At 34.3% G+C, this 18,501-nt stretch overlaps 3 protein-coding genes across 3 annotated transcripts; 1 reads left to right on the forward strand and 2 right to left on the reverse strand.

Moving 5' to 3' along the window:
* Positions 1-6,485: 6,485 nt before the first annotated feature.
* On the reverse strand, positions 6,486-9,569 carry LOC119665495. The gene has a single exon (XM_038074717.1). The coding sequence runs from the start codon at positions 9,567-9,569 to the stop codon at positions 6,486-6,488; it is 3,084 nt and encodes a 1,027-aa protein (XP_037930645.1).
* A 237-nt stretch (positions 9,570-9,806) lies between these two features.
* Positions 9,807-11,663, reverse strand: LOC119665496. Its single transcript, XM_038074718.1, has one exon. It carries the CDS (start codon positions 11,661-11,663, stop codon positions 9,807-9,809), a length of 1,857 nt encoding a protein of 618 aa, XP_037930646.1.
* Positions 11,664-13,623: 1,960 nt separating this feature from the next.
* Positions 13,624-18,181, forward strand: LOC119674967 (retinoblastoma family protein-like). Its single transcript, XM_038086126.1, has 15 exons — positions 13,624-13,995; positions 14,061-14,200; positions 14,255-14,443; positions 14,527-14,884; positions 14,956-15,124; positions 15,182-15,213; positions 15,262-15,413; positions 15,511-16,043; positions 16,099-16,188; positions 16,244-16,335; positions 16,390-16,569; positions 16,628-16,733; positions 16,870-16,961; positions 17,017-17,175; positions 17,242-18,181. Exons 1-15 carry the CDS (start codon positions 13,852-13,854, stop codon positions 17,407-17,409), a joined length of 2,604 nt encoding a protein of 867 aa, XP_037942054.1. The 5' UTR covers positions 13,624-13,851; the 3' UTR covers positions 17,410-18,181.
* The last annotated feature ends 320 nt before the right edge of the window (positions 18,182-18,501 follow it).

The following is an 18,501-nucleotide window of genomic DNA, read 5'->3' on the forward strand; positions in this document are numbered from 1 at the left end:
TATAGTGGGAACATTGTCACCGTCGCAAGGAAAGCGTTATATTCCCACATGCATCGATCGTTTTTCGCGTTGGCCAGTAGCCATTCCTTTAGTGGGCATCACAGCAGAAGAGGTGGCAGCAGCATCCATTGATGGCTGGGTTTCACATTTCGGCACTCCGCATGCAGTCACAACCGACTTAGGACGTCAATTTGAGTCCACTATATTTACAGAGGTGACGAAACTACTAGGAATAAAGCATTGGCGCACAACTGTCTACCACCCCCAAGCCAATGGCATGGTCGAGCGGTTTCACCGAACACTGAAAGCAGCCATACATTGTCACGATTCCAGTAACTGGACCCAAATTCTTCCTTTAGTAATGTTGGGCCTCAGGACAGCGCCGAAAGCAGACATAAACGCCAGTCTGGCAGAGATGTTATACGGCAACCCTCTCAGAGTACGGGACAGTTGCTGACAGAAGTCAAAATCAAACCAAGCGAAACAGACTTCGTAAAGTTTGTTTCAACCTGGACAGCGACACGGTCAACAACCAGTCTTTGTACCCAGCGAGCTGTCAGAGAGCAAGTATGTATTCCCACGCATCGATCGCGTTCGGGCACCGTTAGAACAGCTTTACGAGGCCCCTTATCGAGTAGTCCGTCGCGATGAGAAAAACAACGTCATCAGCGTGAAAGATAAAGACGTCACAGTAGCAGTAGACAGGCTGAAACCAGCATTCATGACTTCAGATGGCATTGGCAGCAGCAGAACAACCGAACCGCCTTCAGTACAAGCACCAGGAGTCGAACCCGTCCTCAAAACCCAGCAGGAAACCAGATCTGTGGTCACACGCGCAGGCAGAACAGTGCACTTTCCGGCCAAGTTGCGCGCATTCACCAAATAGAGCGATAACAAGCAATGTTAATAAATTTCTTAGTTACCTGGTTGAATATTACCTTTGATTCAAGTGTCTTTTCCTTGATTTACTCCTCCTTTTATTTAAATCTTGCGAAATGGGACTTCTAACTGCCGAGTGCACATTGTGTAGCTTTCTTCTAAATTGTTATTGCCTATTTTAAATGTCTTATACTAACATTTTTTTGCGTTTATATTAACTAATAATAAACAATTTCTTTCTCAACTAAAAATAGCATAATTCTATTGTTGTCTTATTATATTTTTTTATTATTCTTTTTTTCCAGTTTTACATTAATAATAATAACTTACTTGTATGAGTCATGTATTTCTATCTTTGTGGCGATATGGTAAGAGTCGTCACATATTTTCCAAAGTTTGGGATAATAACCTGTCCGTAAGATAGCGTTAAATAAATGCCTAAGATGTATAATGGCACATTGTGGTAACTCACCATTGCAACTTAGATATTTGCAGGTCCAGCTGCCTTTTTCGCATTGAGATCTTTTATAATTTTAGTGATATTTTCTAGTTTAAAGGTAAGTAGATTGCTTGAGAGATGTAGATTTGTTATTGGTAAAGAGGTGTTATTTGAAGCATCATTTGGAGTAAATACATTTTTCAAGTGTTTTACAAATATGTCCCCTTTCTCACAGTCTCACAGTCACCATTTTCTAGTCTGAGAGAAGATTCTTGCTGGATAGTCTGTTTAAGGTACTTTCTTGCCTTCCAAAGTGAATAGTCAGTTTGTTCATTAGGTTTCAAATTGTATAGAAAATTGTCTAAGGCATATTTGAGTTCATTAGTACATTTAGCAAGTAAAACTTTACGTTTTTGGGATGTACGCTGTTGCCATAGTCTTCTAGCTTTCCTCTTCCGTTGTAATAATACCTCTATTGTTTTTCACACCATTTTTTTGGATTGTTTTTTCAGTTCTTATCGAAGCTACTTCATCAGCCGTTGAGATAAATTCAGAAAATTGGTTAACACAAGCATCAATTTCATTATTCACTTTTAACGAAGCATGTTGTGATATATGGCAAGCAACATTTATACGAAATTTTAACCAGTTTATATATTTCGTTAGACTTTGCTTTTGGATAGTTCTATTCTGATGAGTATAGTGGTCTGATGACAGTTCAACTGATAGAAATGCGATGATTGTTGATAGTTTAATATTTTTGCTTAGGCCAAAGTCAATGAGGTCTGGGACTTTTTGTCGATCAGAAGGCCAGTCGGGATCTTCACTTTTCACAACTGCTAAAACCCCAGAATGTGTGCTTGGCATTAAAATCGCCTGCAGCTAGAAGTTTAAACCGAGTGTTTTAAAAAATTTTTGGAAGTCTTGGATTTCTATATTTTAAAATGTTTTACTTCGTAATGAACCCCGTTATATGGGGCTGTCTATAGCTGGGATAGTTCAGCCGTGTCCAAGGTTCTTAAAAGACAATTTGTATTTTTAGTTCGACTCCGATTCACTGCGTCAATTTCTGATTATATGCCTAATCTCCGTTGCATTTACAAGCAACTTTAATTTTCGATTCAATTTATTCTTTATTGTTACTTATGTCAATGATCGTAGTTACATTGGATAGTTTTACAATAATTACGTTTTCCTTAATACCTATTAATTAGTTACAATTCAAGTTATCTGTTTCTTGATTCAATTCGCTCTTTGTTATTATCTATATCAGAAATTACAGCTACATATGTTTATATAAAGTAAATAGATTTTACAATGATCAATATATAATATTCAAATTTATTTAATTACAGTCCAAATTATTTATTTTTCTTGATTCACTTTGTTCTTCGTTATTATCTATACCAGAGATTACAGATATATAAGTTTACCTATATAAAATAATTAGCGTTTACAATGATCAAAATATGATATTCAAGTTTATTTAATTACAGTCCAAATTATTTATTTTTTTCTTGATTCATTTTGTTCTTCATTATTATCTACACCAGAGATTACAGCTACATAAGTTTATATAAAATAAATACAGTTTACAATGATCAATATATGATATTCAAATTTATTTAATTACAGTTCAAATTATTTATTTTCTGAATTCAATTTGCTCTTTGTTATTACCTATACCAGAGATTATAGCTACCTAAAGTGATAAAATAAGTTTATATAAAACTAATAGAGTTTACAATGATCAACCTATGATATTCAAATTTATTTAATTTCATTCCAACTATTTATGACTTATAAATTCGGAATAAAATTCTCTTCGGTCATGATTTTATACACCAGCACATCAATTCGAATTCCCGTGGATGGATCTGCCAGCACAGGAGTTCTGAGCAAAGTTATTCCCCGGCGCACACGTTGGTTTATGAACACAGTATAAAATTCCCTTCGACTAGGATTTCATACGAAGCACAGTAATTGGTATTCTCGAGGATTGATCTGCTAGCGCAGGAATATGGTTTTATTAGTATGATTCCTCAGTGCATGGATTTTATTGAAGCACAAGTTGTTTTAGAATACAATTTTCATAGAGAGTGGTTTTATACGTAAGCACAGAAATTTTCAATTAACGTGGATTGATCTGACAGCGCAGGAATATGGTTTATTAATATGATTCCTCAGCGCATGGATTTTTATAGGAGCACAAGTTGTTTTAGAGCACAATTTTCATAGAGTGTGGTTTTATACGCGTATGTATGCGTCTCTCGCATAACAGACAACATACTTAATTTTTCTCAAAAAAAATATATATTTATGGCACGTGCTTACCTGGATTATGTTTCTTTTGCTAAGGTACCCAGTTACTTCTTGGTGAAAAAGTAATCGAAGTAGATCGAATAAAAGGGTTGCTCCCTTTTATTCGATTGACGACGCTTTTAATCCCGCTATGTAGCTTGTTTACACAAAATGTGCATTTTTTTACATCAACGAATTGTTTTTGCATATTTACTTGTCCGTTCCATGCTTATTGCAAAAACACATTGAATTTTCAGTTACGAACTTGTTTACGCCAAGTGTGTTTTTTTTCAACAAAGAATTGTTTTTGTTTGTTTACCAGCTTTTTATGCTGGCTGCGCGTGTTTAGTATCATCCTCGTTTGATCAAATAATATAAGGTCGCGCAGAATTATGTAACCCTAATTTTATATGACCAAAAGAATTGGGTAGTTACAACCTTTCAGTCCCTTTATCTGGTTCTGATATCGCTCACGGATAAGGGCTAGGTCAATAATTTTAGATATGAGGCGATGTGTCAAAACCTTTGTAGCAGATTTGGAGTGTTGAAGATTAACCAACAGGCAACTCATCATTTTCATTTTTGTGGACCCTTGCCATTTCACATCCACTTAGGCAATTTTATCCCATGACTGGGTGTACTGCCATACTGCCTAGAGGTGTGGTGTCCGACATTGGTCCGAGGACTATCCCTTGTGACCTGTACTGTGTCATTTAACCTATCTGCATGTGCTTTTGAGGTACTAGTTCTTCCATTTGGATGCGGTCTCTTGGATGGAGGTACCTTTGACTTGAATTTGCTGGGATTATCTGCCGTTGGTGGCCTTATGCCGCCAGTCTTTTATGTCCACTGGGCTTTGCCTTCACTCGTATATGAATTTGAGTGAAGTTCAAGTACAGCTTCCCTGCCTGACCGCCTATCCAATTCTTGGCCCGACCGACTATGACGGTTTCCCTACCATTCTTGATCTTTTCAGTTCTGAGAATCTTCCACAATGACGTGCATATGCCACCATTTTGTTTCTCCAGACGGTTCAGCAAAATGTCCGGTGGCAGCACAGCATATTCCCGTGGCATACGGGAATAGTTTAAACTTTGAGCCACAATATGTCAGCCAGTTTTTCATTTCACCATTGCAGCATGTTAATGAAGCCATCCGTCTCTGTTAATAATGGCTACTAAGCCGTAAACACTATTGTGTTCAGGAAGTTTATTAATTTATTCTAGGAGATTTCATTTTATTAGCCTCATTTGCTCACTAGTGAGATTTACTTCTGGATATTTCTCATAGGCGATAGCCACTTGGATCTGTACCTTATGCTGGTACTTGGTCTGTCACTTTCTCCTACTATCGTCAGAGTAACTTTACTTTCTTTCTGCTTCGTGGTCTCCAAATCTAAGCCATCTCTGGTTATGAGCTTAATACGCCTTTTCTAAGTCCCGGTGTAGTATACCACCTTCTTCCTGGTCTCTTCATAGCCCTCGCCTAAGTTCATCGTACTACCGCCATTGCAGTCACCTGTGTCCACAGGACCCTGGGTGTGAAATACCCGTGAAGTGTTCTCACAGTTTGATATTATTAGTCTCTGAGCAGATGCGTTCAGCTCGTTCAAATATTGAATCTTGAGTGAGGTGTCAAGACTCTGCCCAAGATTTCTTGCAATTTTTGCTGGCGAACGGAGTAGAGCTTTCTCCTCTGACTCTGTAATAACATTATTTTTATTCTTCTTGATTCTTCTTCTTGAGTTAGTGCTATTACGCACTTTTACTTTATAATAGCTGGGGGGCTTATCTCTACCCCAAACTAGGCTAAGAAATAATATCATTTATTTGTCTTTTAGTTGATGACGGACCTTAAATCAGCATATATTCGTGAAAATCCAGAAGTGGACTTGAGGATTGTTAGGGCGGGATTAAGTATCGTAGCAACTTTAGTGAATAATTTTAGAGCTCTGTCTCTGATATATTTTTTCACTGACTAAATCCTAAGATCTCTATGTATGTCTGTTGATCTAATACATAAATTTTCCATATAGAAGTGTTTAAAAGGAAAAACAGCCACCCAAAGTAGAACCCCATACTACAGGAAGGCATTAATTAAAACAGGCATAGTTAATTTTGATAAATTTTGAAATAAGTTTGAGTTTACTGCAAATACCGATTCTGACGTAATGAACGCTATTGTATAATGGACTTTCGAGTTGGTCTTGTGATCGATGAGGAGTTTACGCTGCAAGTCTGCTAATAGACCGTAATGTGTTTAGGTTTGGAGACATCAGCTACGACGAACCCCTACTCGAGTTTCCGTCGCAGACCTAGATTTAATGTCATAAATCTTTTTTCCAAAGTTGGTATTGTAGTTCTCTTTGCTGCATACAGAAGTTTAGGAGGTGCCGCCAGAGAAAAGACCAAAAGAATTTTGCGAATATATATATGTACAATGTTTTTTTTGTTGTGCTTTTTTTATATTATACTTGTAAATAATATTTTTTTTTTGATTTACACACATATTATATATTTGTAATTTAAATTGAGATTTTTTTGTACAATAAAACAAAATAAAGAATTTATTAAGACCTTTTATAATAGTTCAACGCTAGCTATGACAATGTAGCGAGGGTGAGTAGATCCATGCCGACGAAGGGCATCGTAGACACTTGTGGACGAGAGTTTCAGATTATTATGATTGTACCAAGAAGAATTTTTCTTAGTAAAACTAAAACCGAAAAAGAGACGACAAAAAAACACGTTGTTTTTTAATTCGAGTTTGATCAAGACTGATCGTTTTTATTAAAAACTTACATTGTGCAACAGGGTTGCCAATAATACAAAAACTTTCGTTATTTATGAACATTATATATTTTATGTTACTTTGTATTGCTACCCAACATCCCGGCCTCCTTGAAAGAACTTTCAATAGGTAAAATGGCTAGTTTGTGGATAGGTCTGCGAATGATGCCCTTTGAGGTACGTACGTCAACTACTCTGACATGCTCGTCCTTGCCTGGTATGACCTTCAGAACTCTTCCGAGTTGCCAATGTAGTGGAGGCACATTGTCTTCATGAATTAACACCATTGCATTGGGCATGATATTTGGTATTTCACAGGTCCATTTTGTGCGCATCTGTAGCTCATTTATGTATTCATGAGACCACCGCTTCCAAAATGATTGTTTCAAACCGATGATGAGGGACCACTTGTCGAGCATGTTAGTTTTAGCAAATTCCGTCCGCTCCGGTAACGCCTTTAGAGAGCACCCAATCAAAAAATGGGCAGGAGTCAATGCTTCGTAGTCGCTAGGATCCGGCGAAAGTGGTGTCAATGGTCGAGAGTTAAGAATAGCTTCTATCTCGGTTGTTACTGTTGACAGCTCCTCAAATGTTAACTTAGTAGTCACCAAACTTCTATATAAGTGCCCTTTTGCGGATTTAACTGCAGCCTCCCAAAGACCGCCAAAATGAGGTGCCCTAGGCGGAATAAAGTGAAAATTAATGAATTCAGACGCGCAGTACTGAATGATAGACGATTGGGTTATTTTATTAAGCAAGAATGACTTTAGTTCTGTCAATTGATTCGAAGCCCCAACAAAATTGGTTGCGTTATCGCAAAATATATCACTTGGTAAGCCTCTCCTGCCAATCATTCTTTTTAATGCTGCAATGAACGCGTCTGTTGACAAACTTGATACAACTTCGATGTGTACTGCTTTTGTTGCCATACAAATAAAAATGGCGACATAAGTTTTGTATGGAGGCTTCCCTCTTATACGTAAATACGTGTTGAATGGTCCACAAAAATCTATACCACAGCGCGCAAACGGCCGTGACGGTGTGAGACGTTCTACCGGTAAATTCCCCATCATCTGTTGCAATAGTTTTGGCTTATAATGCACGCAGTGAACACATTGTCTGACTACTCTTCGAGCAACCTCTCTGGCGTTTATAATCCAAAACTCTAAACGAATGAGTGCCACTAGTGCCTTAGGTCCAGCATGATAATTCTTACGATGCAAGTAACGAACATAACGTATGACGAATTCAGATTTGCTAGGCAGCAGGATAGGATGTTTACGTTCTTTTGCAAGATCAGCCAATTCTAATCGTGCACCAACCTTTATCAGCTTATACCCACCGGTATCTTCAATAAATGGGTTGAGGTATTTTAATGAACCTTTTGTTATAGATCCTCGATTCAATAAATAAATATCTTCAGCAAAGTACTGAGCTTGTATATTTGAAATGATGCATCGGAAGGCGTAGTCTAATTCTTCATGAGTAAGGACTTCTGTAAAGACATTGCGGTTGAACTTCTTCTTATAATGATGATACCAACGAAACAACCAAGCCAGTACACGAACAGCCGTTGTATGTGAGCTATACTTATCAATAATATCTATGACATAATTGGTTGATACAGTTACCTTGAATGCTGCTTTTCGTTTCTTTTCGTTATTGACTTCTTCAAAATCCAAGTTGTCGTTCTTGTTTGCAGGCCACTTATACATCTCTTGACGAAGAAATGAAGGTCCTTTAAACCAAATAGAATTAGTGAGATCCTTAACAGTGCTGCCTCTTGACACAATGTCTGCTGGATTACAATTTGTGTGGACATATCTCCAATGTGAACCTGCGGTGAGGTCTTGAATCTCAGAAACTCTATTACCTACGAAGGCAGACAGTGTGGCCGAATGCATTTTGAGCCAATGTAATACGATTTGGGAATCAGACCATAGATAGACGTCCGTATCAAACTTTTCGAAGAGCGATTTAATTTTGTTGTAAAGTCTTGCAAGTAGCAGTGCTCCACAAAGTTCTAATTTTGGAAGCGATTGTTTTTTTAGCGGAGCTACTCTAGATTTGGCTACGAATAGTTGAACCTCTATGAGGTTGGAATCATCTGTGACGCGAATGTAAATGCTGCAACCATATGCGCGAATCGATGCATCGCAGAACCCATGGAGCTGAATTGTTTTTGCTTTTGGTTTTAGACAGTACCTTGGAATGGTAATGGTGTTCAATGATGACAAATCGTGACAAAGCCTTTCCCATGCTGAATGTAAATTTTGAGGAATGGATTCGTCCCAATCCAATTTAAGCAGCCATAGCTCTTGCAATAATATTTTAGTTGATATGGTTATTGGAGCTAATAGTCCTAATGTGTCGAATAGTGACGACGCAATTGATAAAATAGTTCTTTTTGTGATGCGGCTGATAGAATTTGGTTTAACATTAAATGAAGGAATAAATACATCCTTATCTTGATCCCATTTCAGTCCCAATGTGCTGGTAATAACATCCGAACCAATATTGAGATCTTTGATAGTAGTGTCATCTCTAAAAGCTTGATGATTTGAGTGCCATTTAGCTAATTCGAAACCTCCCTGTTTTAGAAGCTCTTCCAATTCGTATCTTATTTGATGTAACTCAGAAAGAGAATCTGCACCATGCAATAAGTCATCAACATAAAACGAAGATTTGATTACTTCAGCTGCAATCTTGAATTGATCCACATATTGATGCGCTATATACAATAGGCAACGAATGGCAAGGTATGGTGCAGCAGCTGTTCCATATGTAACTGTGTTGAGCTGGAAAGTACGAATATTGGTAGATGGTGAACTTCTCCAAAGAATGTACTGAAATTTTCTATCTTCAGGATCAATCAGAATTTGCCTATACATCTTCACTATGTCAGCAGTAAGAGCGAATCGAAATAAGCGAAAACGTAACAAGAGGATGAACAATTCAGTTTGCAGAGTGGGTTCAATCATCAAAATATCATTGAGAGATTTCTGAGAAGAGGTTCGACATGATGCGTCGAATACGACTCTTAATTTCGTCGAGGTGCTGGATGGCTTCAATACGCAATGATGCGGAATGTAATAATGAGGTTCATCGATATTTGGATCTTTTACCTCAATCATGTGACCAAGGTTTTGATATTCTTCCATAAAGGCAACATATTGCGTTTTGAGCTCAGGCGACCGTCACAATCGATTTTCTTGTGCAATAAATTTGCGCAACGCTTTACCGTATGAACTGCCTAAACACTGAGGACTATCCTTAAATGGCAACCTTACCATAACTCAACCTGCATCTGTTCTGCATACTGTTTCTGAAAACAAATGATCACAAACTTGTTGTTCACTAGTCCAAGCATGTGGAGTGATCGAGACTTCTTCTAGCTTCTATAAACGTTCTAACTTTTCCTCGACAGAGTCAATTGGTGAAAGGAGACAAATTGAATTATTAACGCATTGTGAAACATCATATCTACCTGAAACAATCCAGCCCAAAATAGTTTTCTGTAACGTTGGTAATCCTAATCCAAGTTTAATCTGGCCTACTGACAGGACACTAAAAAAGCTTTCAGTGCCAAGCAGTAAATCAATACGGGTTGATTTGTAAAATTGTTCGTCAGCAAGGTTAATATTTGGTGGTACGTTCCAAGTTGAGATGTTTATTTCAGAATCTGGTTGATACGCAATATGTGATGTTATACAGAATGTCAATGGAAATTGAAAAGCCGTGAATCGAGATTTGATAGTAGTTGATACCTTTGATGTAATTCTTGTCGATGAATTTCCGATGCTGTTAATTTCAATATTATGCTTTGCCATGGGTATGCGAAGTTTTTGAGCGAAATCATTAGTGATGAAGTTCACCTGTGAACACGAAACTAGTAACGCCCTACCCAATTGGTAGCATCCAGATGCATCCTGTATTAGAACTAGCGCTGTAGCTAAGATGACATTACTTGTCGATGACTTCTCTAAATGTGTATGCGTCACAGCATCTCTAGAAGTAGTAGCTACAGCTGACACCATTGATGACTGTGGAGTAGGATGAACTGAGTTGAAAGGTGTTGTGGTATTGAAGGTGTTGCTACGATGTAACAAGGTGTGATGTTGATCTGAACAAATTTTACATCTATAAGTTGATGGACAGTTAGAACGTTGATGTCCTTTTGATAAACAATTGATGCACAGTGTGAATCGCTTTACAGTGTCAAAACGTTGTGCAGTTGATAAACATTTAAACCGTTCACAGCCATTGAGCTTGTGATTCGCACTTGAACAAAATATACAAGAGGATTTAGTGCAAGAAAAAGCATAATCTTTGTGAGATTTTTTTATTTTTGACAATTTATCATTGGTGTGCACATCTGATACACAAGGAGACGTTTTATCCAGAGATTGAAGATATTGACAATGTCTCTCTAAAACGGCAGTACAATCGTTCCAACATGGCAACCTTTTGAAATCCAACGATTCCTTCCACTTTCTTCTCGTCCCTTCGTCACACTTTTGCATCACAATATGAATCAACATTGCTTGTGCAATGTCACGTTCCGAACCCAATGATAGCAGTGAACTATAAATTGTTGACGCAGTATCGATTAAACTTCGCAATTTATCACCTTCTGGTTTGGACGTACCAGGAAGATCGAAAAGGGCTGATACGTTTTCCATAAAAATAAGCGTTGGATTGTCATATCTATCCTTCAATCTATTTAAAGCCTTTGAATAATTTTCATTTGTGACTTGAAACGCGTTGACCGTTTCTAACGATGGGCCATGCAGACAAGTCAGCAAATAATTAAACTTTTCCAGATTAGATAAAGTTGATTCTCGATCAATGATTTGGGTAAATGTCGTTATAAAATTCTTGAATTCGGAATATTTACCATTGAATGAAGGTAATTGTAACGGTGGTAGTTTCGATGTTGATTGGTGGATGGTGATGTTACCATCAGATATTGATGTATTGTGGAACTCGTCTCCCAACTGCGATTGAATAGCCACCTTTGCATTGATGTAAAGCTCCTCCAAATCTGATCGGCAATTATCTTCTGGATTTAAGGCCTCGATGCTCGATTGCGTGGTCAATATCTGTTTGAAGTAAGCCTCTAATATAGCTAAGCGACATTTTAGTTCAGCATGTGGAAGTACACTTCCCTCATTCCTTGCGGATTCAATATAATTCTTAATTCGTGTCATGCTTTTTTTAGTGTTGGCTCTTTGCTGCTTTAATTTTTCTGCCATTGTGATGTAAAAATATAATGTACAAAATAAATGCACCAAATACAGCAACAACTCGTTAAGTAAATGATAAACAGCAACAGCAATAGAGTCGACGTAAATTCTGCATGCAGCGACAGCACTGAAAATTGACGATGATCGCAGTAGCAGCAACAGTATAAGAACTCCAAACAAATGCAGCAAGCAGCGAAAGACTAACTGCAAAGAACCGTAAAACAAACGGCAATAAACTATAAAGCGAGTCGGCGACGATGGCCTTGAATTAAACACGAGATTTAATTTAATTATATTATAATTATATGGAGCACAAGAACCGTAGAACAAACGGCAGTAACAATGCAACAAAACGGCGACGACGGCCTAAAAATGATACAAGAAACGTAAAACGAACGGCAGCTACAAAGCAACAAAACGGCGACGACGGCCCGAAAATGAGACTGTTCTAGTTTTTATTATTAAATATACAACATATATTATATATCTAATATATATTAAATATATCACTTTCAAATGTCTAAATTATGCTTTGTCAAGTATCTATCGTGCCCCACGTTGGGCGCCAAAAAATTTACCAAGAAGAATTTTTCTTAGTAAAACTAAAACCGAAAAAGAGACGACAAAAAAACACGTTGTTTTTTAATTCGAGTTTGATCAAGACTGATCGTTTTTATTAAAAACTTACATTGTGCAACAGGGTTGCCAATAATACAAAAACTTTCGTTATTTATGAACATTATATATTTTATGTTACTTTGTATTGTTACCCAACAATGATGTTTCTTTTTTTTTGCTTTATTTTCTTTTAATTACTTTTTTTTGCTTTCCTTTTGTTTTTTTTTTTTTTGAATTTTTAAAATTTTTTTTTTTGGGTACAATTTCTTTTTATGTAATATCCAAGTAGTGTGGAGTGTAGTTAAGAACTAACCAATGCCCGCGAAAATAGTGGGCTTACGTATCAACAATCAATCTGGATACGTAACAAACATTACATTTTGTCTAGATGAATATAGAAATAACATTGAAAAAGCTTAAAATTTATGTAAAAGCTTCAGCAACTTCAAAAACGTTGCTTCAAACGTTGTTTCAAATCAAAAGGATTGTAAAAGATCTATTGTGACCCTAGTATATTACCTTAATACCAAATGATAAGTATGTGTTACACATATACTTATTATTTCTATTATTACTCCCAGATTAATTATTAGGTGTATTTGGCAGCTCCTACTTGTGTAATATGTAAAAATATATATTAATACAAAAACACGTAGGAGTGCATGAAGAATGTATATTTAAAAAGCATTTAAATTTTTAACTTTTTAGTTCCTAACTTACAAGTTATATACTTATTAAGGCTTGAATACTTATTCGAAACTATTATTAATTTTGTTAAAAATTTCAAAATTTCCTACATTCCCAGATTACTTTTAATTTATTATTTCTTTTAACTTTCAATTTGCTGTCTAGATGTCAATTGACATTAACATTTTTATTTTGTATTAAAAAGCAATAACAATTCTCCGACGTAACTGCAATCATACAGGTCCCTTAAAGTTCAACATGCTAGCTGTGCCATTAATTAAATTCGTTAGTGTATAATTATATAAACATCAAATGAAATGAAAACGATAATTAGTTTTCACAATGAGTTATAGCGCCTAAAAAATTTTTTATAGTGCAAAAATTCTCAATAAATTAGTAAATAGGCCTTATTGGACTTGCTTTGTTAGTGATATTTTATGAAAATTATTTCATTTACAGATGAAACATAATTACACATAGAAAATTATTTAGGTTTTTATATGGCGGAAAAATTTTCCAATTCCATTTGGGACTTATCGTTGGAGCTAGTTTCATGCACACATGTTACTATACAGTTTTAATTAGGGCTGATCGTGTTTTCATTAATGAATTCAAAAAATATTTTATACATGCACACACTGTTTTGAAAAAGTCAGATTACCTCTGTATGTACCCAACATCAAACCATAGCACTGACATACAATTTACAATACTTCGCGCCTTTTTTTTGACGTTTGTCTTTTAATATTTGGTATAACTTAGTATTAAATGTGTGCATGTTGAAAATTTCAGTAATACATATTCAAAAGAATAAAGGAAAAGGGTTTATAGTGTCGAAATAAAATATTCAAAAACAAAGAATTGATACATTCTGTTGCACTTGTACTTGATTATGGAAAAAGAAAAGATAGTCATTATTGATGGCGACATCAAGACAAAATATGAGGAGTTGTGTCGTGAGCTTAATATGGATAAAGAAACTGAAGAGAGCGCTTGGAACAAATTTTCGGATGTATCACAACGAACATCATTAGAAGTATATATTTTTATATTTTATAATGTAACCAATTTAATTTTTTTTTATTTTGTTGAAATACTTAGGGAGATCCAGTACATTGGTTTTGTTGTGCATTGTATGCAGCCTGTAGAGCATCATATACACCCACAGTTGGCGAAAACAATACAATTGTAGTTGGAAACTGTGTATCTTTGAACAAAGTTCTTCGTTCTTGTAATATGAGGTGAAGAGGTCCTAATGCTTAATTTTCATATTTGAAAACTTTGTTTTATTACAGCATATATGACTTTATTTCAAAAATTAAAAATTGGCACGAAATGGCGAATCTATCAGAAAACTTTTTTCATCAAATTGAAAGATTAGAACGAACATCTAGCATAACATTTCATCTCTTCCACTACTATAATAAAGCATTTGATCAACTTTTTCAATATCCGCCATATGAAAGAAAAAACACTAAATACAGGTTTGTTGTCAGAAATCTGAGAAATTTATGTGCTTATAAATAAAAACCAGTCAATAATTTGATTTGTTAATTACAATTTTTAGGTCTGCTACCAAATGTTCATCAAACAAATTATATGACATAGGATGGTGTTTATATTTATGCGCGAAAAATGAAAATCCTAGTTATACTGTGGATCTTATTACATCTTTTCATCTTCTTCTTTGTTGTATAGACCTATTATATATTAATGTATTAGCAGAAAACCGTACAGACCTTATTAATCCCAGTTTTAGTGGAATACCAGAAGATTGGGGTACTGACAGTTTTGATCGAAATTTAGTTCATAACCATTGTATTATAAATCATTTAAGTCGGTTAATTGAGACTAAACCAAGTGAAGTAAAATTTATGAAAAATAATTCTTGGAAAATAATTATCAGAAGGTTTTTTCAAACAAATGTAATGCTAATTATTATAGTCATGTCTCAAAATATGTTTCTAATTTACACTTGTATATATATTCCTATTAGACTATAAGTGGAAATGAAGAGACATTTCTAGGTATTGTTTCAAATTCTAACTTCGAACGTAATTTAAAATGTTTAAATAGTACTTATGAGCAATATATTTTGAGTGTTGGCGAATTCGACGAGAGAATAATAATCAATAATCCAAAATATCGCCGTGTTGTCAGCGCAGGTTTGTAATTGTTTATTTAAATTTGAATTCCTTTTTTTAAAAAAATTTCAATTTTAGAGTATAGTGGAGAAGAAAGAGTTGAACATCAGGTAAGACTTATGTAAATAAATTGTGCACACTTGATAAAAGTTTTATAGGAGATAAAGTCATTGATACCTGACACACCATACACAAGGAAAAGCTTATTGCCCAATAAGGAGACAAATTTGGAACCTGTAGCAAATGCCACTCATAATGTGAACAAATTACAAGGTATTGCTCATATATCCGAACCAACTGATTTTATAAAGTAAGTGGAATTCACTTATGAACTCCAATTCTATGTTACTCATTTACATAACAGCTACACATTTATCTAAAAAAAAAAACATTTCTGAATTAATTAGACAAGCCGGTCCGGTTATATTGCAAAAAATCGGGGATAAACTCAATCTTATGTCACAACAATTTTGTAAATATTTACCACATCAAGCAGAAGGTTTAAACAGGTTTCAGTTAGCTACATCGCTTTATTATTATTTGTTAGAGAAAATTATTCGCGTCGAAATCAGAACCAAGCCTATAGATATTAAAATATTATTAATTAATGATATATTTAATGCAACATTAATTGCGTGCTCCGTTGAGATTGTGTTAGATGCCTATAATTCCCAATTAAAGTTTCCATGGGTGCTTGACTGTTTCGGGATTGATGCTTATCAATACTACAAAATCATTGAAATTGTTGTTGCACGTCATGAAGATATTTTAAATAGAGCACTTATAAAGCACCTAAACTTTGTTGAAGAAGCATGTCTTGAGTCACTAGTCTGGAAAAACTCTTCTCCTATATGGAATCTAATAGAAAGTATATCTTCTCCACTTCCATCATGGTCTGAAGTTGATATAAGTAATATATCATTACGGCAAGAATCACAAAGTAAATTTTTATTGAGTTTGTAAAATATAATTTATATTAAAATATTTTTCAATAGTCCAATCTCCTATGAATTCTGCGTGTGAAACATTTATGCCAACAGCTATTACAGATTCTGCAAAACGGGATCTATTTAATGTAACAATAGGTACGTATTTATTATTACTTCTTTTTTTAATTTGTTATACTTGTAACATTTGTAGATTCCCTACCGTATGATAAACCCAATGACAATACTAAAAGGATACCCGATGGAATGAAACGTTCAGGGTCTTTGCCTTTGTTTTTAAGAAAAGTAAGTTTAAATTGCTTTAGATATGTAGCAATGTCCACTAAATATTTGTTTTAGTTTTATAAATTAGCCTGGATTAGAATTAAGGAATTAGTTATGGATCTAAGAAGAGATAATGAATTATGCCTAAAAAAAATATGGACATTGTTTGAATACTCAATTACGCAAAAAACAGAACTAATGAAAGATAGGCATCTCGACCAAATTTTAATGTGTGCAATATATTTATATATTAAGGTAAATTACACATTTAATTTATTTAATATACTTACTATAGGTTATACTAAAATTACAGGTACGAGAAATACAAGGAAGTTCGTTTACAGATATAATGAAATCTTATAGAAAACAGCCACAAGCAACAAGCAGCACTTACAGAGATGTTTTCATCGATGAGAAAGGTGAAACATTATTTCTTTGTCTTATACAATATTATGTTTAAAACATTTTCATTGGTCGATGTTTTCTATCTTTAAAAGAAAAAGTATCGTGACAAACACACAACAATTGCTCTCTTTCAATTTTAACTCATTTCAGACGGTAATAGAGATATAATACACTTCTATAACAACATATATGTTCAAAATATGAGTCCATACGCTTTAAGTTTTAGTGAGAAAAATAAATCGGTTTGTATTAAAATATATCAATGTAAAATCAAATAATTTTATAATAATATTTTAGGTACAAAGCTTGACTTTATCACCACATCCAACAGAAAAACAAAACTTTCCACGGAAATTGTCCACACATCCTTTGGTTTATGTTCATCCAATGGAAAAAAATGAAAAATTTCATTCTCCAAATGATATAACATATGAGTTTTGTAAGAGTCCAGGAAAGGTAAATCCATTTTAGTTTTTAAAATATGTTTACATTTTTTAATATATTTCAAAAATATATTTTAAGGATTTACGGAAACTAAATGAAAAAATTAGGTGCGGAAAACGTAATTTGCCATTTAACGACGATTCCGATATAATGACAGCAAAAATACAAAGAAAGATTCCTTTACAAAGTGCCCTACAATGTAAAATAACTGAAATAATTAAAGATAGACAGGCTGACAAAAAGTGAATTTGAGTTATTAGCTACTGATATACTCTTTGTAGCAAGTGAAAGAAAATTGAAACTAAACACCATTTAACCAAAAGCGCAGTATCAAAACGATTATAAACATTTATACAATATATTATTTAAGACATCTAATATATAGCACAGTAAATTTGCATGAAATTAATTGCATCATTACTTTTAATAAGAATAAAGTATTGATAATTTGTTTTTATAAATCTGACATATTTTCATATACTTTATTTGTAATGTTATATGTAATGTTATTTTACACAGTTCATGACATAAAAAAATACCACTCTACAACAAATTACATACTAAAGAAAATAAAACTGATTTCACAATGTATTTTGTTGACGGTTGCTTTCGTTATTACCATTATTAATATAAATTTATATGAATTACGGCTAATATGTAGAGTTAATAATGCGCACAAATAGAGTTGTAGTCCAAATTTACATCCTCTTAAAAAACTCAATCCTTTTTCTTGCGTGGAGTAAATTAAAAGCGTTCGCGTCTTTTTGAAATATATTCAAATTGCGTTACATTATTGTTGTGGGTATGCAATGCTGCTTTGTGGAGCATTAAATGTCATTATCTTACTTTAGTGGCGTATGATGTTCTTGTTAAGAGCTTCCACGAATAATCAAAGTAATTATTAGTTAAGCTTCGAATGCTGCAACCGTCACAGGTCCATATTGTTTATTTATTATTTTCAGAATTATATTACAGGGTTGCTTACAACTTGTTTGCTTATATCTTTATATCTAAAAAACTATATAATTTTAATTATTACTTAGTTATTGGCAGAACGCAGAAAAAATCATTAGTCATTAAACTTACGAACTTAAATAATTTGTTTCATTTTGACTACTTAACAAGATACTTATAAACTTTTCTGGAGTTATTAACATTAAAACTATATAAATAAAAGTCTGTCACCTACATTTTCTGCTTCAAATTCTAAATCTGTACAATTATTTAATATTTTTAATTCCAACTCGTATTTTAATACTATTATTCTTTCATTATTTTTGTTAGCCAATAATGAATTTACCCTCTCTACGAAGTTTCCTTCTATAATTTTCTTAATAA

The sequence above is a fragment of the Teleopsis dalmanni genome, chromosome 1 (genome assembly GCF_002237135.1).
Source record: "Teleopsis dalmanni isolate 2A chromosome 1, ASM223713v2, whole genome shotgun sequence".
Classification (NCBI taxonomy): Eukaryota; Metazoa; Arthropoda; class Insecta; order Diptera; family Diopsidae; genus Teleopsis; species Teleopsis dalmanni.